A 22690-nucleotide genomic window follows, 5' to 3' on the forward strand; every position below is an offset into this window, starting at 1 on the left:
CATTTTCTTCCACTGCTTAATAAGTAACAATTTTTAAAAAATATGTAAATAGCATAAAAATAAGTTTATTACTGTAATATATGAAAATTTTGTAATGCATACATACTGGTGTGTTAATATTAAATACTTAGTAACTTAGTTAGTGTGATGGCAATGAGCTTTGTATCACCTGATAACTGGTATCCTGTAGGCCTACGTATGGACAACTGGCGCATACTTAATAGATAATATTGAAAATTAATACTGGGATATTCAACTTAATGGAATAACAGTCCATTAGAAAAAAGACTTTTCTATTAAACGGAAATTACAGCATATAGTAAATGTAACTTGATATCCAGATCAGAAAGATGGACACATGGAATGATATATTACTGTATTAAAAATTATTAAAACAAATTAAAAGTTCATACATCATTAAAGGTTTAAAATAAACCTATTTTCCATACAGGGTAAAATTAATTTTATATTTAAGTTAATTTTTTAAAAGTTTTTAATGACCCATGTTTTCAAATGCTTAATTTAACATTAATAATATATTTAATTGGATCCTAGAAGAGAATAATTATGTAATCTGATACGACCAGTAGGTCATGAAAGCCAGACCAGGCAGAAAAAAAACACCAGAAAAAAAGGAAAAAGAGACTAACTTCTGGGAGTATCTTACACGAAACAATTTTTTTTCTATTTGTTATATGTGAACTGTCTGAAGAATATTAATTGAAAAGATCTGAAAAAATTGTCAAATGTGTTCTTTTGATTAACTTTGAAATTAAAAAGAAATTATCTCATTTCATCACCTGTTAGTCCTTAAATAAATTTTTCCAAATTAAGTCTGAAAAAAATTGAACTTTTTGTCTGATCATTAGTGGGTGTGGGTTTCAAATTTTTTCCATCAATCGTTACAGTACAGAAATCATAAATCTGATAGAAGCAGAAGTAAGGTTATTTTCATACAAGTCCTGATAAGTTTTACACATTTCACTTTGCTGAATTTTGTATTTGCTTTATGTACCAGGTTTGTCATAAAAGTGACGAGTTTTATTGACAAATCACGAACGAGCAATACGAAAATATGTTATAAATCATTATTCACATTTCTGAATAACGTGCATAAAAGGTATTATACAGATAAATAATGTTCCTTTTAACAACTTTTGTACTCAAGAGGTTTTAGGCAACAAAATGCTTATACTAAAAACGATTGAATCAAATTTTGTCTCTAAATATTATTTGCTTGAGTAAAGATATTTAATATACCTATCTTTACCATTTGATTTCCATTCAAATGGAAATCATGATTTAGTTAACTAAATCTAATGCTAAAAATAAATCAAATGGAAATCAGGATAAATCTAGGACATCAAATGTGAAATCAGTTATTTTACTTCACTCATCAAATTACTGAATTTAATACAATTTGATAAACACTACTGAACAAAAAGCACTGATATATATATAAAGAATATACCAATATCAATAGTAATATTTATAGTAACCATGTCAACAGCAGCAAAGAACTCCATTTTAATTGATTTTCTACTGATAGTGGCTGAACTCAGAGAAATTTTTTAGTTGAAATATCTAATTTTTATTTGAAAAATTTTCTGATGATTCATTGATTACCATGAAAGTTCTATTAGGTATAAGATAAAGAGTAGTATAGTGAGTGTCAATATTTATATACTGCAATATAACATACATTAGATAAACCTACTGTAAAATTACTGTAAATATTGTTTACATTATTTTTGGTGAAACTTCAATACCTGGCAAAAGAATGTTTACAAATTATCTTTTATTTAACACTTCTTGCAATACTTTCTGAATCTCTACTTCTGTGCAACATCTGATGTGAGATTCACAATTCGTTAATAAATTATAGTTCTGTGAGAGTGATGAGAATATTGCCTATATACTTGAGTTGCAAAAAATGTTAAAAATATAATAAACTAACGTAACACCAGTTCTGTTCTGAATTAAAAAAGTGATCTGGATAGTAATGTGCTGACCATTGTAATCATTATCATTATATAATTTTAAAATTAAGTTTCTTTTTGCTATACAAATATTTTAAAATGCTAGAAACAGTTGAAAGTACTGTTATGCGATGAAAAAGTGCATAATATTCCAGACAGACAATGGAGTAACATTTCATACAGTCAATAACAGTTAAAAGTATAATGTATTTAATAAAAGATACTAACTAACATTCTTAAAAATACCTTAACTTTTTAAACAAGTGTAGTCTATGAAGAGAAAAGCACTAAGTAATTATAGGATCAGGTAACTAGGGAAGTAATGCTGCCTCTGAAGTAATGCTTAACTGTGGACTCGGAGGTTAAACAAAAAAAAAAAAAAACTAGGGATAGATTCAACATATATTATAATCAAAACATCACTAGATACTTTGAGACAGATTTTCTTAAAAGTCCTTCACATGTTCTAACTTTCCTCAATCCATACACACATGTGCATAAATGTTTGATGTAATAATTAATGCTTATTAGTATTATTATTTAGTTGTTATTAGTATTATTATTAAGAAATAGCATTTATTCTAAAACTAAAACTTTAAAAAAAATCTGAGTTAATACTTACTGCAGTGTTTACTTCTTTATCAAAATTTGCTTTTTGTAGTTTATACATCCGAGCATTGTCTTCTATTTTTGTGTCTGTGTTGTATTTAATATCCATTGCTGATTTTTCACACTCGGCTTCCTGCAATTAATGAGATTAACTTTCATTTCAAATCATGCCTAACTTAATTATGGAATAAATATATGAATAGAATAAGCTATGAACATGATTTTTGAAAAACAATATCTAAATGTTAAGGGTAGGTAAAAGTTTTTTTAATTAGGAGAAAAATTTAAAAAAATTATAGTTACTTTTTTTTCTAAATGACTATAAGATTGTTGTCATCTTAATGTTATGGTATTTTAAAGTTAAATTACAAAACAGGACATTTTAGTCTCCAGCATGTGGAGTAAAAAAATGTTTTGTTTAATGTGAAATAATCTGTAAATATTTGTAGTTAATGTTTGTAATTAATATTTGTAATTACTGATTGATTTTCAATCTTACCATCTAACAGTTCAAATGAAACTGGAAAAACTATTATGTGATTTTATTTTTTTACTCCTGTTTATTAAATCTAGGACCAAATAAAATAAGTTTTTCTTGGAATAAATTATTATCTGATGTAATTACCGTATTTATTCAAGTACCCCCCGCATTTTTTTTCTTGGAATTGGAGAGAAAAAATAAGGGTGCGGGGCTTACTTGAAACATAGCCTTTAGCCAGGATAATTTATGTAAAGTAAACGTTTTCTTAGAAGCACCTAAATTCAATCACATAAATGTAGTTACATTAGGCTTTCGTTTTATCAATACCGGATGCCGGTTGTACAGAATACGTCTTTAATTATTAACATCCTGTTCATATTATCGATAGGAACGAAGTTACGGTATTTTTATAAAACCGATTCATTCAGTATAGGCTGCATCCGGTTCTAGTGACACTACAGTTACAGTATCAGTTACCCATCGTCGTTTTGTCTATTCACCATAGTCATTGTACTGTTTGTATATGTGGACGGTTATGTGCATTTTATCTGTTTAGTTTATCTTGTAAAGTTTAATACGGTGATTTATTTTAATTACGGTATTAAAATGACTACAAAAGGACACCATCTACGATCTTTTACAGTAAATGAAAAACTGCGCATTATAGAAGAGGCTGAAAAAATTGAAATTCTGGCGGCAGGAAGAAAATTTGACGTAGATGAAAGCTGCATTCGAGACTGGCGTAAGAAGAAACAACTTCTGGTGAAAGGCACTGGTAATAAAAGGGCTTTTCGTGGCTTAAAACCAAAATACACAGAAGTAGAAAAAAAATTGTATGACTTTGTTATAGAAAAAAATATGCTGTCACGACAGAAATGTGTCAATCATATGCTCGTGAAATCGCTAAATCATTGAATAAAGTTGATTTTAAAGCATGCCGTGGATGGATAACACGATTTTTTGCACGAAATGATTTGTGAACAAGAAGAAAGACGACCATTTCTCAACAACTTCCAGACGCTTATGAACAAAAAATATTACATTTTCACAAATACATAATAAATCTTAGAAAAGATAAAAAGGCTATTTGCCTTCTCAAATAGGAAATGCTGATCATTACTTCTGATGGATCATAATTACCTCCGTACATTGTTTTTAAAAAAAAAACTCTTCCTACCGTACAGGTAAATGGAGTTACTATCAGAGCACAGGAATCAGGTTGGATGGACGAAACCTTAATTTTAGATCGGATCAGGTGTGCATGGCAAAAGCGACCAGGAGATTTACTTAATAAAAATATACCGGTACGCTAGTAATGGATAGTTATCGGTGGCATACGACTGATAAAGTGAAAGACATTTAAAAAAGTGTATGATAGACGAAGTAATAATTCCAGGCGGATTGACATCTCTATTGCAGCCACTAGATGTCTGCATTAATAAACCGTTCAAATCTGCATTAAAACAACTGTACAGTAAATGGATGGCTGATGAAAATTTCTTTCTCACGCCTACAGGAAGAATCAAATGCCCAGATTTTAACCGGATTTGTGTTTGAATAAAAGATGTTTGGGAAGGTATTTCCATGGAATTAGTAAGGAAAAGTTTATAAAAATGCGGAATATCTAATGAACTTGAAGGTAGTGAAGGCGATCACCTTTGGCAGAGCGATGTGGAGTCTACCGGTAACTCTTCTACAGACATTAACAGTGACAGTGATTATTTAAAATAAAATCTCATATTAAAAAGTGTATTGAAATGATCCTTTTCAACCTGATACTTTCTTTTCGTTTTACTTCTTTTTTTTCCTGTTTAGCCTCCGGTAACTACCATTTAGATAATTCTTCAGACATTTTTTTTTAGATTTTCGGTCTGGAAAATCGAGGTGCGGGGCTTATTCGTGCGAGGGGGGTACTCGAATAAATACGGTAATTATAGTTCTGAAATGGTCTATACTTAGGTAATCACTACTCTAAATAAAATCCATCATTCTTAAGACTGAGCAAATATTTAAGAAGCAGTAATAATCTAAGATAATTTTAAAAAATGCACACATAAAAGTGTCGATCAACCACACAACTGTGCCAAACACACACAGCAGCTGACAGGCAATAATATTTTGAAAACATTTAATGTTTATAATTTATTTAATATTTGAAAACATTTTTAAAAACTTGCTTTATACTTTTTAGTCATACTTTAATCACACTTTACTCACTTTATTATCATACATTGCATGAATTTAATTAGTAGGTTAATTTGAATTTCAAAAGATAACATCATATAGTGAGATTTCTAATATACTTATAAAATATCAAACAAATTTTCAATCAAACATTTACTATACAAAGTAACAAAATAGTGAAGTTTTATAGTTAAGTTTTTATTTCATTTACTTAATTAAATTATTAAGAAGCTGTGTCTCAAAAATCATCTGTGTGTGTGTGTGTGTGTGTATATATATATGTGGGATGATGAAATGTCAAATTTGAAACCACAAATCTCCCATACCAAGTTTTTGTCATTTTTTTATGTTGAATGGTTATCAGATTTCAAATTTTTATCAGACTCCAAAAACCACACATAGTCATTTTTAAGATTTTGCAATTTTTCACACCTACACACAATTAACTTTACACACCTTCACACCTACACCCTAATTTACCTCGATATGGGGAGATGTTTGCAAAAGTAATAGTTGAATATTGTATTGTCACCCGACCTTAGTAACTGTGCAAAATTTCATCAATCGGCAATATCAGGAAGTATATTAAATTAAGGATGCAAAATTTGAGGAAAAACATGAAAAAAAACATTGTTTGTTAAAGAAAAGTAATCAATAATATCTCAAAATTTTCTTGATCAACATTAATAGTCTAACTACAGCATTGTATGGATCTTGACAAAGCTGATAAAAAGATAGCTGTTTTACAGCTAGATTAATTCTGGAATATTACTCAAAATATATATTAATGTAGTAAATATAATCAAAATATATTTGTATTATAAATAAAATCATAATTTATTTTGATTTTGGTTTTATTTGATCCCAGTATAAGTCAAGTTTAAATTATTAAGACGATTTTATTTTTCTAATAGAATAATTATCACTCATTTCACAGATGTAATAGTAGCAACAGTAAATTCAGTTAATACTATTCACACATACTTAATCACACATAAACATTCCTGCAAACCCATTTAACAAACCCTGCAGTCATTTTAACAAACCCTGACAGTGCTGTAACATTAAAATTTTGTTTTTTTATTTACGCTTATGATATTTTTAATGATTAGTGGTGAATAAAATGATTCTTTATATAAATTGAAGTTGTAAATTTTGCAAAAACAAAATACAAACAGCGGTAAAATGGAAGCTAAGTATGGTACGATAACATATTGTAAAGAATTCAATCCCACAGGGTGTAGGAAACACTCACTCACTCTGTTTTTGTGATTTGCAAGGCCACAAGATATCGGATAAGCTGAACTAGGACAGGAGTCTCACTATTTGTGTTCTGTACCTTTTCCTAGATGACATATGGAATAACACTGACAGAAATCACCAGAAGACTTCAAGTCAGAAGGTAAGATATAACTAGGACCAGCTCAGCTATTGTTTTACCACAACAGGAAAATAAGAGCAATTTTTCTCTCACCACAATGGTATGGGAACCAACAAAGTAAAAACTAAGGAATGTATGGTTGGGGACATGACAGCTGTCTTGAACTCTGCAAAGAACTGGTTTGTGGGGGTATGTATTGACTGGGTCTGTGTGTCATTTACCTATCATCTCCCCCTAGCGCTTTGATTCAATTACGGATAAGTGCTGTGGAATAGGGTATAATCTTGTGTAAAGTTAATTGTTGATTTTGTGATTGTTACCTTATTGTTATAATCATTTGCTAATTTTGTATGAATTTGTAATAGCTATTATAAGGTGTATAGTAAAACCGGAATTGTATTTTGTTATTTATAATTGACCTATCTTGTAATTATATGTTATTTAAGAGTAAATAAATTATATTTGTACAAGGTCTTACGTGTGCTATTTCTCAAACCTCAAATAAGCGACATTATTTAACAAAAGAAGATGCCTGAGAAGTTGTTCCTGTTTTGTAATCAAGAAATATAGAAATAATATGCTGTACACCAAATTGAAGCCTATTGAGTTTTATACATATCTTCTTTTATTTTTTTATTATTTTTTATAATGGTTTAAAGAGAAAGCAATGCACTACTAATATTTAACGAAAAACATGGTTTTATGCACTTTTCTTGATGTAACCAATTTCCTAGCTCCAAAACTTCCACAAGGTAAGTCTGTAAAATATATCTTCTAAAATATGATTACACACTTTCATCTTTATCCTAATGAAATTTCAGGATGTTTTAGCAATTATTTTGGCCAGTGGACCTCTTAAAAAAAGAGATTTCTACCTCCAATTATCATACCAAAACAATTTTTTAACACTAGCAAGCAGTTTCATACAGAAATTAAAAAAAAATGTATAGTTTAAGAAATTTGAATAACATTTACCAAGAAAATCAAAAAATATTTTAAAATTTTTATATGGATTCCAAAGATTGTCAGTGTAAGGGGGGGGGGGCGTCAAGTAGCCTTGGTATTGAGTAAACTGTAGCTTCCAATTAGATAACAGCAGCTTTGCAGTAATCAAGCTCAAATGGTAATCAGCTATCATTTAGGTCAATAAATATTTTGCTTTTAGAGACTTAATGAAAATAAAAAAAAAATCATATAATAATCATCATCTTCTATAGAGCTGATTGTTATTTTTCTTATTTATACCTTAATGTTTTTGGAGAATTAATAAGCTTCTTTAGGGATATATCACATATTTTAGTTAAGACAAATATATTAATTAAAAGAGCCAGATGATCATCCCTAGTCAGTTTTATAAACAAACTCTGTCTAAATAATTCAAATAAAACATAATTAATTAAAATGCAGGACAAGGCAATTAATTCACTTAAAATGTTAACGAATTATTATCAGCACTAAAAAAGGGGAATAAATTGTTTTTTATTATTTATTTTTTTATTTATTATTATTTTTATTATATATATATATATATATACATACTGAAGAGTGAAATGAAAATATCTATTTATTAGCCTATAAAAATATTAAGGCCATACTGATTTATGACAATATTTATTCTGTAATGCCAAGAAGTAAAACAGATATGCATATTTAAGTGAAATATAAGGTTAGTATTAAAAAAAGATTATATTTCTTTATTAAGATAATAAGCACTACTAACAGTACTTAACTGTATTATTATAATCTATGATGTATCTATAACATCATCTTTTATATAAAATAAACATTTGCACTGAGTCTACAGCCGTTAATAAAAGATTTATTTTTTAGCTATTCAGATCAACTAACCACATAAAGCATAAATGTAAAAACAAATCTATTCACAAATATAAAAAAAAATTATATTAACTTAAATGAATATTAAGCTTCTGTACAAAATAATTTAAAATAAACTAGACTATGGATATGTGAAATTACTGACATCAGATATCAAATGCTAAAAATAAGAATGATTTACCTATAAACACTTTGGTCTGGCTTCTGATTTCAAGAGTTATATAAATCTGTCATCGATTTAACATAGAGGTTGTTTCAGCATAGCTCAGCAAGCAAAGAAATCATAAGCCATCAAATTTGCTTGGGTTGACAATACTGAATGTGTAAAGTATTGAAGGCTAATGGAGAAGTTAAGTTAGGTTATTCTGAACCTGATTTAAATGATTTTTCTCATTTATTTTTTACTTTACATTAGTATAATGATTTCATTAGGGAAGTAATATTGTTTTGTTTTTCTTTTAATAATTTATGAAAAAAATCTCTCTGTTTAATTGGGTGTGAAGAGTTAAATGGAATATAATAAAATAATGTGAGTATGAACAAGTGCAAAGGTATGCATCTTTATGTATGTGTATATATATATTTGTTTATATTAATTAAAGTAGATAAAACATGGCATAACTTTTATTCTTCTAAAAATTATGTTAATATGCCAATATATTTTAATTATTTAACTTTGCATCAGGCTTGCTAGCGATCATGTCTGAATTTCTAGGTTATCACAAATTAATTACCACAAGGTTTTTTCAGATAAATTATGAATTAATAGACACAGTAATTTATTTACTGGCTGTAATTATGAGATGAAATTATTGTCAGGCACAAAAATTTACTTTATTCATGTTTTTTTCTTATTTCTTAGTATTATTACTTTATTGTATTAAATAAGATACAATAAAATAATACCGATTTATGAGATGATGTATTATGTATTTATTGATGATGATTATGTATTATATTGCTTTATGAGATCAATATTGTGGATGAAGATAATGCATTTGTTTCCTCTCAAGATATTAATGACAGTATCATTTTATGCATCAGATTATAATATGTGCTAGTAGGAACTTTTATCTAATTCTTATTTATATTGGCTGTGCATCAGTATGAAAGGATGATATTGAACTTTCTACAGTGGCTTTAGAATGAAACTGAAGTATTATTATACAGAAAACCAGATTTTCAATTATTTGTTAAGTGTAATGCTGACAGTATGGTCAGATGTGTCATTTTTACATTCATGATTCACAAGCCCCGATGGTTTGTGATCATTGTATATTTTAGAAGTAGATATTGTCATGGTATCATGTGCCTTGCAGGATGTAATTTACCATTTTTGGCATTTGAATTTTCATAATTCTAGAAAATAAGATTTTATAAATAGTATTTGCACTTCACTATCTGAGTGCAGAAACTGTTGACACAGATTGTCTAAGGAATATCTACATTAATGTTGATAATGACTCCTGTATTAGTGATGAGCACCTAAATAGTTCATATGGCTTGGGAATCGAGTTGACTGACCTATTTACACATGTGTAAGGCCACACTACTTCCTGCATCAACCATGTTTTATTTAGAACTAAAGGATACGTTACCAATAGAGTGGTGGTGATAGACAATCAAGATACTGATCACTTTAAGTGACATACCCAGTTACCAGCTGCTTCAGGTTCTTCTGAACCAAGAATGTAGATTAGGAAACACATAGATTACAATTAGCTTTCTGCCATGATTGCAGCTACTGAATGGATTGATATTTATGAAACTGCTGATGCATTCAATTTATTTTACACAAAAGATTGAGCAAATTCTGCAGACTAGTTATGAACAAGAAACTATTATGAGTACTATAAATTTAACACCTTAGATGACTTTCAGTCTTGTTAGAACTTTCAAAATGAGAGACAATTTTACAGGACAATGAAAAATGAGATTAAAAAAAATTTCAAATGAGAGACAATTTTGTTGTTGATAACAAAAAAATCAAAATAAAACTGTATACGTTTTGGAGAAAAATAAGTACTTGGGTAAAGGAAGAAAAAGTCCGGTTATTGTTCAAATTTATTTGGTAAAAATAGAAATCCAAAGAAACAACAGAAATCAATTAATAATGTTATGCAGGGTACTTAAAAATCCATTGAATTAGTTCTATCCAGAAATAATTAATTAGGAACTGTAAAATTAAAAATCACTGATCTATTGACGGATTATTTTTGAAAATGTACCAGTAGAACCTGTACAGTTTATGCGAATAGGCTTGCATAAAGTCTACTGTAAAGCTCCTTCACCGGCAGATTTAGCTCATTTTTATGATTTTTTAAAAGTTTTACTGTAATTGAAATCTATATTTTTTATACTTGTTGCTTCTTTGGATATTATTAGGATTATTAATACAATAACAAAGCTGTTTGATACACTGCTAGTACCAGAGATAAATTTGTAAGATGGAGATTATCATAACATGAAAGGTGACCTGGATAAAATTTCCCTTTGCTTATACTGTAATCATCTAAAGTTAAATGATTGTTTTATGATGCTGTTTTCCCTCTATAAAGCCATAGTGTCGATTGTGTTTTATGTGATGTTTGTTCTTGGGGCATAGTTGAAGGAAAACAATCGTTAAAGATCTTGGTCCAGAGGCTGATGAAAATTCATCTTGGAAGATTCAAATTAAAAGAATAAAAATCTCATTGTGTGTGTTATTAGAAGTCACTTCATCATTTGAGAATTTTTTGTCCATTTTTACTTTGCTTTGATATATTGTAAGCTGGTATGCAATAACAAGATTTAGTGCAGTAAATATCAAGTCAAGTTAACCCTGTCTATATTATTCAAAAGGAATTTATAAGGCTGATCAGTGAAGAGTGAATTAGTAAGTTTTTTGGGTTATTTATGAGGAAGAGAATACTGCCTCTACAGGTTTTGTACATATACAGCAGGGCCTCCCTTAACCGAGGTCTCTCTTGACTGAGATGACTGGCCGCCATAGTCGAGTAGTGTCTCGGCCTTTCATCCAGCAGTTGCAGGTTCAAATCTTGTTCAGGCATGGCATCTTTTATGCTACAAATCATTCATTATGTACATAATTAGCCTCAGGTACAAAAAGTCTGAAATACAGTAAAACTAAAAAAAAAATTAACTGAGATGCTATTTACTACATATATGAATTTTATTATAGCCTATTACTGAAGATTATTCATTGTAGTAATTACTATTGCGTATTTGTGTGTCAGTAAAGCAGAACAATAGATTCTCTTTAGTTTCTGTTACCTACTATATTTGTAAAGATCAGTCTACATCTTATGGCTAAGAGTAGACTGATATACACTTGCATACTGCAGAGTGTATATCTGCAGTACTGCAATACAGTATAGTAGCTGTAGTGTGTTGTGCTGATTACTTGTATGTACTGTATTGTGATTACAGTGACAATGACTAGTTGTAGCAAAGATATTACTAATACAAAACATAAATGGGTGGTAGTGCCAATGGACAAAAAATTAGGAGAAATTAAAAAATTAAATGCCGGAGAAGGAAAATCGATTAAAAAATTGCTTATGAGTTTGGTGTCTGAGAAACAACCATTGGCAAGAAATGGAATAAAAAAGATGTTGAGGAATACTATTAAAAAATGCCCAAAAAGTTTTTAAATAAATGATCTCTACTGAAGAAGCCTGTCCATGAGGCTTTAGATGATGCCGTTTCCTTGTGGTTCAGGCAACAGAGAACCTTTAGGGTTCCAGTATCTGGCCCTATTTTGCAAGAAAAGGCTATTCAACTTAAAAAATTAAACGGTCCGGATAAATTTTCTGCCAGTAAAGGTTGGTTGGAGAAATTTAGAAATCGTCACGGCATAAGACAATCAGCCATATCAGGGGAAAAATTATCTCCCAATACTGACAACATTGCTAATTTTATGAAAAACATTTCTGCTCTTGTTCAGTCAGAAAATCTGTGACCAGAAAAAGTATATAACACAGATGCTACAGGATTAAATTTTAGAAAGCTGCCATTGAAGACAATAGCATCAAGGGAAGAACTTCTGCACCCGGCTTTAAAATTAGTAAAAAGCAAACTAGCATTACTGCAAACTGTTCTTGTTTGCAGTAATGCTAGTTGTGACTACAGAGTACCTCTTCTTGTAATCAGTAAAGCTGCTAAACATAGGCATTAAAACATTTAAAATTAGATTCATCGCCTGTTAAGTACACTAACCAAACATTGGCACGGATGAGTGCAGACATTTTTGAGAATCAATTTAACCACAGTTTTGTTCCACATGTGAAAAATTATCTACAAATAAAGAAATTATCAGAAAAAGCAGTTCTGTAGTTGGACAATGCGCCTTGCCATCCATCTGAAGATGTTCTAATTTCAGGGAACATCAACACAATTTTTTTCCCAACAAATGTGAAACCCATTTTCCAACCTATGGATCAGGGTGTCAATGTATGAATATAAAGTCTTATTGTTCTATTATGAACATTTTTTAACGTTTTGCAACATTTTTTAAAATTTATGATTAAGTGTAAAAAAGTATATTATGTTTTGGAAAAATAAACCATTCTTATTATACCCGTATTCCAGCATCTCTGTTGGCCTGAGCAACTCCAACATCAGCATCTCTTTTAACAGCAGCAGTTTGGGCTTTACCTAAAGAGGCCAAATACTGTACATTATCGTATACATCTTTTATTGTGAATGAAAGAATTTCAATGCCCATTCTTCCAACATCTGGTGCAGCAACTTCTCTAACTAATGCAGCAAACTGATCTCTGTCTTTATATATTTCTTCTACAGTTAATGTACCTAAAAACAAAATTAACATAGGATGAGTATTTTTCTTTTTTATAAGGCTTTGCATTACAAGTCAGTAAAAATGTGAAAAAAGTTATACTTTGGTGACATAGTATGGACTACAAACACATCCATCATATTTGTTAAAAACCCAAGTTCACTGAATTTAGTACAGTTAAAATAAAAACAATAAAAATAAATAACAAATCTTACTTTTCTCTGAAGTTTTAACCATAATGCAACAATTTTTTTTAATTATCAATATTGTACAAGAGTTTTTATTACTTTCACTTATCTATTAACATACTAACACTATATTTTACATGTTGAGTACAGTTCACCTTTCTTAGCTTCACTATTTTATTATATGTTGACATGTTTCAGAACAACTCCACTGTTAAAACTTATTGTATTGGTACTTTTAAATTTCTGTTAGTTTTTATATAACATTTAGCCAAAACCTCTCCCTTTATTTGACGTCATGTCTTATCTGGTCTTCTTCTTGTTTATTTGCTATTAACGGTTATACTTTCTTTTAATTTTATTTATCAATTTCCTGTTTTCAGTAAATTGAGGTTCTTGAAAAGGACATTTGCTTGATTGTTGTTCTGTCATTTATAATCATTTGATTGTTACTTCTTAATTTGAAGATTTCTAAATTTTCTAAAATGTTCATTTTTCTTCCTTTAACACAACTGTGAATTAATTTCATTGATTCTTCCATTTTAATCGGAGTATATATTTCTTTTATTAAATGCATTGCATGATTAGAATCTTGTTTTTTTATTTTTAAAAAATCTCATGTGTACACTATATCTTAATTTTAATTTTCTTCCCGTTTGTCCAATGTATGTTGCATTGCATTGCATTTACACGTTTTTTTTTATATACCATTACTTTTATAAATATCTTTTTCTTCTATATTAATATTAAAAATCTTTTTTAGTGTATTATTAGTATTTATAGTCATTTTTATATTATATTTACTAAAGAATTAATTGGGTAAATTTCTTTTCTCGTAAATGTTAATTTACTCCTTTTAAATGTTTCTTTATCGTTTATTGTTTTAACTTAATTTCTTTTATCTCTATTTTCATTCATTTTTCTGATCATTTCTTATTTATGCTCATTATTTTCTGCTACATGAAAAATAGAATTTAACTCTTTTTTTATATGCTGCTTTAATGATAATTTATGAATTCTACCTATCATGTATCTAAAAGCCGCTAATTTATGTTCCATTGGGTGATTCAAACCGTAAGCTACAATGTTATCTGTATAAGTTTCTTTTCTGTTTATTTCAAAATCTAGGCTATCTTTATTGTTAGGTTTAAAAAATTAATAGTGTCGTTTATTTCTTTTCCATCATATGTTTAATGTTATGGTGAAATTTGTTCATTTCTTCCAGAATCTTTCCTTCATTATTATTTATTTCTTTTTATAAAAAAGGAAACATTATAAGGAAAAGATTTTGTATTATTTCTATTAGGTATGGATGACACTCTATTAGTAATTAAAAAAGAAATAAATAATAATGAAGAAAAGGTTCTAGAAATAATGAACAAATTTGCCATAACATTAAATATATAACATCATAGCTTACGGTTCGAATCACCTAATGGAGCTTAAATTAGCAGCTTTTAGATACATGATAGATAGAATTCATAAATTATCATTAAAGAAACCAACATATAAAAAAGAGTTAAATACTATTTTTCATGTAACAGAAAATAATGAATATAAATAAGAAATGATCAGAAAAATGAATAAAAATATAAATAAAAAAAATGAAATTAAAATAACAAATGATAAAGAAACCTTTAAAAGAAGTAAATTAATATTTAAGAGAAAAGAAATATACCCAATTAAATCTTTAGTAAATATAATATAAAAAAATCCCTTTCGACATGCCAAAAGGTGGAGGTAGATTTCACCGGTGCTAAGTAGGGGATAAAAAAAGATTTCCACCTTAAAGTTCAAAAAATTTCAAATTTACTCAATACGACAACAGTTGCATGTGAAAAAAAGTTTCACATGTTTAGCATACGAGAAGTCCAATCTTCTTACAATTCCAACAACAGTTTGGTCATCCCTTGCCATAAGTGTTGGTCATATCAAAAATTATTTAAGACAAAAGTTTTAGGTAATGTTTAGAGGACTAATGACCACTTTAAACTGATTTGATACTGTGCCTATTATGGGAAGTATGATTCTTTTTTGTCTTTGAAACCCCATTTTTTCAACCCCCCTGGGCCAGTGGTTGGTGATATCAAAAGAATTTACTTAGATAAGTTTTAGGCCCTTATTCAAAGAATAGTAGGAACTTTAAATGAATTCAATATTTTACTTAATAAGAAAGTTATAACGATATTTGGTTTTTTCGGAAAAGCCCCCCCATTCAACCCCCATGGTCCAATTTTGCCCATTAACAAACTCAACTGAGATTTTGGGTCGTTATATTTTATGTAACAATTTGAAAGTGATTGGCGCAAAATTACAGAACATAGAAATCATAGTGTTCTTAGCAGAAATTATAATAATTATTATCTTAACCAGCAATACTGTCACTAATTTAATAAAAATATTGAAAGAAGCTTAAACTGGAAACACCAATAAGTTCTTATTTCATCAATACTTTTTCTTGAGAGAAAAATTAATGCTTAAATAAGTCAAGTTTGTTATTGGTTAGCAATTCACATAACTAACTTAACAATAATGAATAAAATCTCAAGAATATTATTAACTATAATAAAAACCAAAAAAATATTGACAAATAAATTATATGATATCTTACAGACAATTAAATCTGTAGCAAAATGTCTCACACTTACAATTTCATAATAACTTAATTATCATGGAAACAGGGTAAATTACTTTGGTCACTGTTCACAGATTTAATGGTTGCTATTGGTTTACAGCAAGGCAAGACATTACATGAGTACACATCATAATATTGTCAATAAGAATCTAATTTGTAAACTAGTGCAAAAACTAATCTCTATAAATTAAGCAGAAATGGTTTATTTGAGTAATTACAGCACCAGCTAATCAGTATTGTAAATAAAATGACAGCTGTGTTATATGATACACTATTTTGATTTTAGAAAACTATCCAATGCAGGAAATTTTGTACCAAAAATGCTAGAATTATAATGACTATATTTGTTATTGAGAGCAAATACATTGATGAGAGAGGCCTATTGCTCTACATTTCAGGTTATGAACACTGATGCCTCTGCCACTTTTTTTACACACAAATTAAAGATGAATTTTCTGATGATAAATCAAAATGGTGATGTAACTGAACCAACATAAAGACTGATGCTGTGTTATAAAATAAAATCAAGACTACAGTTTATTTACATATTAGTTTAGTATTTAAACAAAATGTCATCACGTAATAATTCACTTACCAAGAATGGCACGAAGATGACCTTCCAGTGTTTGAAGTACAGTAGATTTTATTTCTTTCACAGATTTTCCCAGAAACTGTTCAGATGCAGTTTGGAGAAGTTCATCAGCTTTCATTATTTTGCACTGTGCTACTCCAGTAACAGTAAGAGGTACTCCTTGTGATGTTTCAACCATTTCACACATCGGATTCAGTGTCATCACCTTCAAAAACAAGAATTTAATTCAGTGTCATCAACTAACTACAGTGCAATGAAACACCAATTCAAGATAGTTTCAAAATGTTCTTGAAATTTACTCCTTATTCTGAGAATAGTACTTGTGACAAGGAAATTATTGTTTCATAAATTGGTAGAGTTTTTGATTATAAGAAGACAGGTGTTGTTCTCTTATTTCCTTTCTGACAACAGGAACAGCTGTCTAGTGTAACACACATGCAACATCTTTGCAGTTGAAAATTTCCATAACTAAACAGTCCAATTTAACTAACATGTCCAATTTTGCAATTTTATTTAGAATTTATAGCCAGACACATTAAAGTCATCTGAAAAAGCATATGATGAAAATGCAATGAAAAAGATAAAAGCTTATCGGTAGTGCAAGTGTTTCTTTGAGAGATAGTCATTGTAGTGTAAAAGATATTCATAGAGGCTACAAGTCTATTATTACAAATGAAGAAAACTTTGAGCATATTTAAAATGACAGAAGGAAATATGCTAAAAAAATAGTGTCAGAATTTGGGTACATTAGTGGGAAGTTGCTGTTTGGAGGACCCATTATATTCTCCTGACCTGCCATCAGCAGATTTTTGCATATTTCCTCTCTTGAAATCAACTCCGAAAAGAAAACATTGTAAGAATGTCTAATGACATCACTGGTAAAAGAATGGAACACCGGAAGGAAGTTTCTAAGATCAGATTTCAGGAATGTTTTTGGAAAATTTATGAATGTTGGAGAAAGTCTGTAGTCGCCAAGTAAACCTGTTTGAAGGAAAGATAATGTAGAACTTTTTAATGCGCATAGATTTTGTATAATAAACTATTCTTTTAATTTTTTGTAGCTACTATGTACAGCTTGTATACGAAGATACTTACAAGACTAAGCAACACTGAAAAACTCAAGAAATGAAACCAGCACTGAAATGATAAGTATACAGTTTTTTAAAATCAAGTTTATGAAAATCTTTTCTTTCAAAGAACAAGCAATTTGCATTACAAGAAATGCTTTAACATGTGTTATTCACGAATATAAAAACAAAGAAGTCTAAGGATTCTAACAAAGTCTTTTACAGGTTTCTTTTATATACAGAGTTTAGATGGAATATAAAACAAAAATGGTAAAAATAGCTAATTAAACTGATTAGATATTCAACTTCTAAACCAATTACCACAAAACACTTAAAACAATTAAAAGCTAACAAATTTCTTTAACATTAGTTCAGAATCATTATTTTTTTTTTAAATTATACTTTTTATTATTATTAATTTATTTCTTATTTTATTTCAATATATAATTATCTTCATAAATAATAAAATAAATATGGTTTGAAATCACAAAATAAACTTCATTTTCAAACCTAATAATTCCACAAAATTCCAGGGAATAGCATCATGGGAAATAAAACAAATGAAGCAAAGTAAAAATGTTTTTGGCCAAAGTCAAATTTAATAAATTAGTTCCCATAAGCTACAAAAAATTAGAAATTGAGAGTAGCATTTTTTTGCTTAAAAGGGTAAATATAATATTAACCAAATATTTTCACTACCTACTTAGTTCTTACATTAATTAACATAGAAAACAGACTAGTACTTAATTATGTAAAATATGTTTTTGTTTCCTATATACCATAGTCATAACAATTATATGTGACTTTATGTGAAGGTGTACTTTAAAACCATATAAAATTCATATGGGCTTTCCAAAAAGCCCTTTTTGACCCTCTGTATGATGTAAAATAAGAATTCTCATGGAAAAAGTGATGAAAATGGCTGTTCTTACCTGCTGGTGAGTTAGAAGATAGTCTGTTCTCAAGAAAAAAAACTTTAAAAAAAAAAAAAAATATTTTTTGACTACTACAAAGGAGCAGTTTTAATATACCAAATATCAAAAAATTCAAAAATAATGATGCGATAAAATTTTTGAAAATTTGTTGAATCAAAATGGAATACCCCAGGATTTTTACCTCAAGTGACAGATACTGGACGTCGGTCACAAGCCACCATGCCCATGCCCAGCCTCCAACAATGGTTGATTTTTTTGTTGAACCACAACATCCACCTGAAATTAAAGAAATAAAAATGAGTTAAATTTTTAATTAACTGCTAGAAAATTACTTTTAAATTATCAATAAAATTGTTTAATTATTTAAATTTAACCCTTCCATATGGTTTAACCACAGAAAACATTTTTTTTTTTTTGGGGCTTAGTGGAGTAGGCGATCCGGCCTATGGTGCTACCTGGAGTTACACAAAAAGCAAAACTACAAGCTGAGGTGTCTGTCAAATAAAAGCCACACTTACTCTTGCTTTCTAATGCTGGATACTTCAATATATCACCCACTACTTTTGTTTTTCTTTTATAGTAAATTTTGCCACAAATTTTATCCCTTCTTCAATTTTCCTTAAAATCTCACAATCCCACACTTCATTATCATGTGTTTCAAACTGAATATCGGGGTTTTAAAGCTATGTAATATTTCTCGAGTTTCATGTACAATGATTATTATATATGAAATGGAAGAGCACCTCAAACAGTTTTAGCTGTGCGCAAGCTTATAAACTGTTTCTTGTACCTTTCACTTAAAAGGGCTAGTAGCAAAGATGGCGTCCCCCCAACAGAAAGTGTTTTGCATTTTTCAGTTTGCAAAAGTGTGAATCTGTGATTACCATTCAACGTACGTTCTGTTTGGAATTCCGTTGTGATCCCTCGAGTGACAATAAAATTCGTAGATGGTGCAAACAATTTGAAACCACCGGATGTATTTATAAAGGGAAGAGTACAGGGCGACAGAGTGTGTCCGAAGACAATGTTGAACATGTAAGAGAGTCTTCTGTGCGTAGTCCTAGGAAATCCGTTAGGAAGGCTAGCCGTGAATTAGCGATTCCAGTGACGTCTGTGCGGAGGGTTTTAAGGAAACGCTTACAACCGAGTCCATATTGCTTACAGCTGTTACAAGCTCTAATGCTTACAGATTACGGTTTGCGTGTAAGGTTCGCAAATGAAATGATGCACCGCAACGATGAAGACTTTCTTTATCGTATCGTATTTTGTGACAAATCAACATTTAATTAACGGCAAAATAAAAATTCATAATATGCGCATCTGGGGATCAGAAAATTCTTACGAAATATTGCAGTGTGAACGAGACTCCCCAAAACTGAATGTTTTTGTGCCGTCTACCGACGGCAAGTTTATGGGCTGCTCTTTGTCACGGAAGCAAGTGTGTGTGGAATGAATTTTCTTGATATGCTACAAGTATAGCTCTTTCCTCAACTGCAATACGAAACACAGAACTTTATTTGACAAGAAGATGGTGCGCCTCCTTCCTAGCATAACGCTGTACGTGGTCGGTTGAATGAAATTTTCCCAATCGCTGGATCAGTCGCTGGGGATTGCCGTGGCCTCCACGTTCGCCCGATCTGAACCCGAGCGATTTTTTTCTTTGGGGGTTTATAAAGGATCAAGTGTATGAGCCACCGTTACCCACTGACCTACCCGACTTGAGACACAGGATTGAAGCAGCTATCACAGCATCAATTACTCCAGACTTACTGATTAAAGTACGGGATGAACTCTCCTATCGGCTGGACGTGTACCGTGTGACGAATGAATACTTACAGAAAACATTGTCTGAGTTGCTCTTCCATTTCATTGTCTGAGTGTAATTTTTCAATGTAAGTAAACTTAATAAACATTACACAACTATAAAACCCCGATATTCACTTTCAAACATACGGTATTTTACCCCGACATAAAGCATAATAATACCTTGACATAAGGTTATTTTTTATACATAGGGTTGAAAATTAAAAACTCGAATCATTTTTACAAAAACCAGGAGTATATTTCATTCACAATAAATGGATCCTTCAGAAGCAATTGTGGGTTGAATGTTTGAGTCCCATATAAATATATGGGCCGGATATGCCATATATATATATATATGTGTGTGTGTGTATAAATCATTGACCATTACTGGAAGGCGAAGGATAGTAACAGTAGCAGAATCCTACATGAACTACATGCCCGATTGAAAACACTTAATGTAATGGCTAAATTGGTTTGAGCCACTATCAGTAAAACTGTAATATAACACGAGTAACTTATGTTATAATTTAAGGAATAAATAAATATAATTTTTATATACATAAATATAATTATAATTTAAGGAATAAATAAAGCTTGCTGCAAATGCACAGCAAATATTTCTTCTTTATCCAGTCACAAAACGTCCATTGATTAGGAACTCATAATCAATTAAAAATTTCAGATTTTGGGAAATTATTGCGATTAAATTATAACTATATCATTTTTTTTATTCTGTTGATTGTGAAAAACAATGATGGTGACAAAGAATCAACTCGTCTCGTAATGTCGAATCATCAATGCGTATGCGGGTACTGATGATTTTGATGCGGTATATCCTTCTGTTGTAAAACTTTCTCGCGTTTCTTTTAGTTGTCTAAATCACGGAGGAGTTGCAAGACGATATTTTATTTTAGTATAATATAACAATTCTTTTCGTGATATGATGCGACCGATGTTTAAAAGCATAATGAATGCAGAAGCTTGCAGAGAAATAGGCAAGTAAACGACTGGACAACTTACAATATCAATAAAGTAAGTCGGTTTAAAATAGACCTGTATACCCAAGACCTGTATAACGGACCTGAGCAATGAATTCCTACAATTCATAATGGTAGGACGGCAGCAGAGAAGACCGCGTTCCTGATCACCGCACTTCAGGGAAAGGAAGCGGAAGTTCCTTAGGGTGTACCATCCACGGCCGGCTATGACAAAGTCATCGCAACACTAGAGGGTCGCTTCGGATAGTAGAAGTTGTTGACTATCTACAGGTGTGAGCTACGGGGACGAGTCCAGAAGACCAACGAGACGCTGCAGGAATTAGTCTCCATGATCGAACAGCTAGCTCAACGGGCTTTAGTCGGGCTGCCATCGGGATACATCCAGGAGGAGAAGCACACACCTTCATCGACGGGCTACGTGACGCCGAGATCAAGAAGCACCTTCTTCTTCTTGGGTCGGCGAAGTCAGTCAATGACGTCCTTACTCAGGCTCTGTGACTGGAGACAGCCGGCGCGCTGTCTCGCCATGCTGCTCGTCTTCGAAGAATGGGAGTCGGCTGCGACAAGGTATCAACGGCGGCAACATCAAGACTTCGGTAAAGGCGACAATTACAGGAACGACTACAACGGGAGACCGAAGATTGCCTGCTTCAGCATCAAATAGCAAGAATAGACCGGTCTGCTGGGACTGCGGCAAATCAGGCCACCGAAAAGTAGACTGTAAGAAGTCTATTATTTACGCTCAAACCCGTAACTACTAAGAAGACCGTAGCGGTTGGAGCCGATCGGGAAGGTGTAAGCCTGCAGTCTGGGCCGCTCCTAGAAGTTTGGAATAGAAGGTGTAGAAAAGGAAGAAACGAATAACTCGCTGCGTAGAATACTGTCAACAAGATGAAATCAAAGCAAGTGCAAGGTACGACCTCCGGGAATATTCGTCCGGGTTTCGGGAAGGAGATCTGGTGAGGAAAACAATGGGAAGATATCAGGAACGCCAGACCAATTGGGAGGGACCTTACGTCGCACTGAACAAAGCCAACGACGCGGTCTACAGAAATCACCTCATTTCAAGAAAAATGTAGATTAATCTGGATTGCCTGGCGCCTTATCAGGGAGCTGTTCAAGACGAACAACTTTTAGGAGAGGGCAGTTTAAGAAGACCGGTATAACGGACCTGAAAAACGGATTCCTACCAATTAAGAAAGTA

General features: G+C 30.8%; 1 protein-coding gene across 1 annotated transcript in view; it reads right to left on the minus strand.

Annotated features, from left to right (window-relative positions):
* Positions 1 to 22690, minus strand: part of Flo2 (flotillin-2) — a 390302-nt gene that overhangs the window by 31710 nt on the left and 335902 nt on the right. The window contains exons 2-5 of the mRNA XM_075363445.1: positions 18864 to 18958; positions 16684 to 16885; positions 13050 to 13282; positions 2602 to 2721 (exon numbers count right to left, since the gene is read on the minus strand). Of these exons, the coding sequence (XP_075219560.1) occupies positions 2602 to 2721; positions 13050 to 13282; positions 16684 to 16882 (552 nt within the window). The 5' untranslated portion in view covers positions 16883 to 16885; positions 18864 to 18958. The remainder of the gene's footprint in view (positions 1 to 2601; positions 2722 to 13049; positions 13283 to 16683; positions 16886 to 18863; positions 18959 to 22690) is intronic.

This window comes from Lycorma delicatula, chromosome 4 (assembly GCF_047948215.1).
Source record: "Lycorma delicatula isolate Av1 chromosome 4, ASM4794821v1, whole genome shotgun sequence".
NCBI lineage: Eukaryota > Metazoa > Arthropoda > Insecta > Hemiptera > Fulgoridae > Lycorma > Lycorma delicatula.